General features: G+C 44.9%; 1 protein-coding gene across 1 annotated transcript in view; it reads right to left on the bottom strand.

The window, feature by feature from the left end:
• Positions 1–231: 231 nt before the first annotated feature.
• The window catches only part of LOC106519997 (MICOS complex subunit MIC60), a gene marked incomplete at its 5' end in the record, with an annotated part of 3,996 nt that continues 2,502 nt past the window's right edge, over positions 232–1,725 (bottom strand). The window contains 1 exon segment of the mRNA XM_014011889.1: positions 232–1,014. Coding sequence (XP_013867343.1) covers positions 407–1,014 — 608 coding nt within the window.

Genomic DNA, 1,725 nt, shown 5'->3' with positions numbered 1-1,725 from the left:
CCGTGTTACAATATATTTTTAAATCTTTAGTTTATAAATGATAAAAACTAAACATCCTACAGTATTTTTACAGTCTTTATTTTACAGTTAAAATAAATGTTTATTAAATAAAGTCTAATGTTACAACTAATCATGGATCCCTTTAACGTTACAGATCCTGGTTCTCCTCATCACTGGCTGCTGAATCACAGGCAGCAGAGGCATCGACACACAGAAAGGAGGAAACACACAATAGTTCTTGGTGATTTATTAACCATCTGCAGTATTCACAACATTACACATAATTTAACACAAGAATAAATTTAGCCTGACGTGTGGGTCCTGTTGGTTAACAAGCTACACAATCCTGCCGCTGCCTTCCTGCACAAACCTGACTGCTCCCTGTGGGGCTGGGCTCCGGCCCGGCTCATGGAGCCTGGGTGGTTCCTAAGCCCACGGCGTTGGCGTAGGCTGACAGCAGACTGACCACCTGCCTGGTCTCCAGAGTCAGCCTGGCCTCAGTGAGCCAGTCCTCGGCCACCCTGCGGGCCTCTCCCTGCAGCTGGTTCACCAGTTTAGCAGCCAGCTCCAGGTCTCCGTGCTCCAGGCAGTAGCTGGCGTAGGACAGCAGCTTAAAGGGGTCTAGATCCTCCCTGCTCAGCTGGCTGGGCGGGGCCTCCTGCTGATCCTCAAACAGCAGCGCAGCCTGGACGTAGGACAGGAAGTACTGGTACAGAGAGTTGTGGGACTCGTCTACCAGGGCCACCCTGCGGGCGAGCCCTCGCAGGGCGTTGAAGCGGGCCCGCAGGGAGGCTTCGCTGTACACGCCGCGCCGCAGAGACTCTTCGGGCAGAGCGGACGCCAGGGCCGAGGCGAAGGCGTCCTCGCCGCAGCTGGCTCTCACGGCCTGAGCGGCGTCCTCCAGAGGGGCGCTGGGGGACTCGGCGCCGGCGGTCTTCAGGGTGTAGCCCAGAGCTTCCACAGAGAGCCAGAGCTGGTGCGCTCGACGGGCCTCCTCCTCTGCCACCACGTGACCTGGATTCACACAGAGATGGTCACATCAGAGGGCTCACCGCAGGAAACATCAAGAAACCATCAGAGCGCTTCAAAACGTCACGTTCTGACGTCAACACAGGAAGCTACTTCACACACCTCTAACACGCAAAGGGACTGACTGTGGTGGGCCGCTTGTAAAGTTACACAGTCAAAAATACCACCAATATTTTTGTTATATTTAGCCTTTTATAAGAAAAAAAGAACAGATTTATTTTTCAAAATCAGTTTTTCACCATATGATTCATACATTTATAAATGTCACAGTTTATAAACTAAATATTTAACTTATAAATTAAATATTTAGTTAACAAGCTAAATATTTAACTTGTGACTTAAATATTTAGTTTTGAGCTAAATGTTTAGGTTGCAACTTAAATATTTAGCTAGCCACCTAAATATTTAACTTAAATATTTAGCTACTTAAATATTTAAGTTAAATATTTAGGTAGCTAGCTAAATATTTAAGTTGCAAGCCAAGCATTTAGCTCAAAACTAAATATTTAAGTCACAAGTTAACTATTTAGCTAGCTACCTAATTATTTAACTTAAATATTTAGCTAGCTACCTAAATATTTAACTTGCCAGCTAAATATTTAAGTTAAATATTTAGCTGGCTAGCTAAATATTTAAGTTGCAAGCTAAACATTTAGCTCAAAACTAAATATTTAAGTCACAAGTTAAATATTTAGC

This window comes from Austrofundulus limnaeus, unplaced genomic scaffold (genome assembly GCF_001266775.1).
Source record: "Austrofundulus limnaeus strain Quisiro unplaced genomic scaffold, Austrofundulus_limnaeus-1.0 Scaffold85, whole genome shotgun sequence".
NCBI lineage: Eukaryota > Metazoa > Chordata > Actinopteri > Cyprinodontiformes > Rivulidae > Austrofundulus > Austrofundulus limnaeus.
This window is presented reverse-complemented; position numbering and strand designations above follow the sequence as displayed.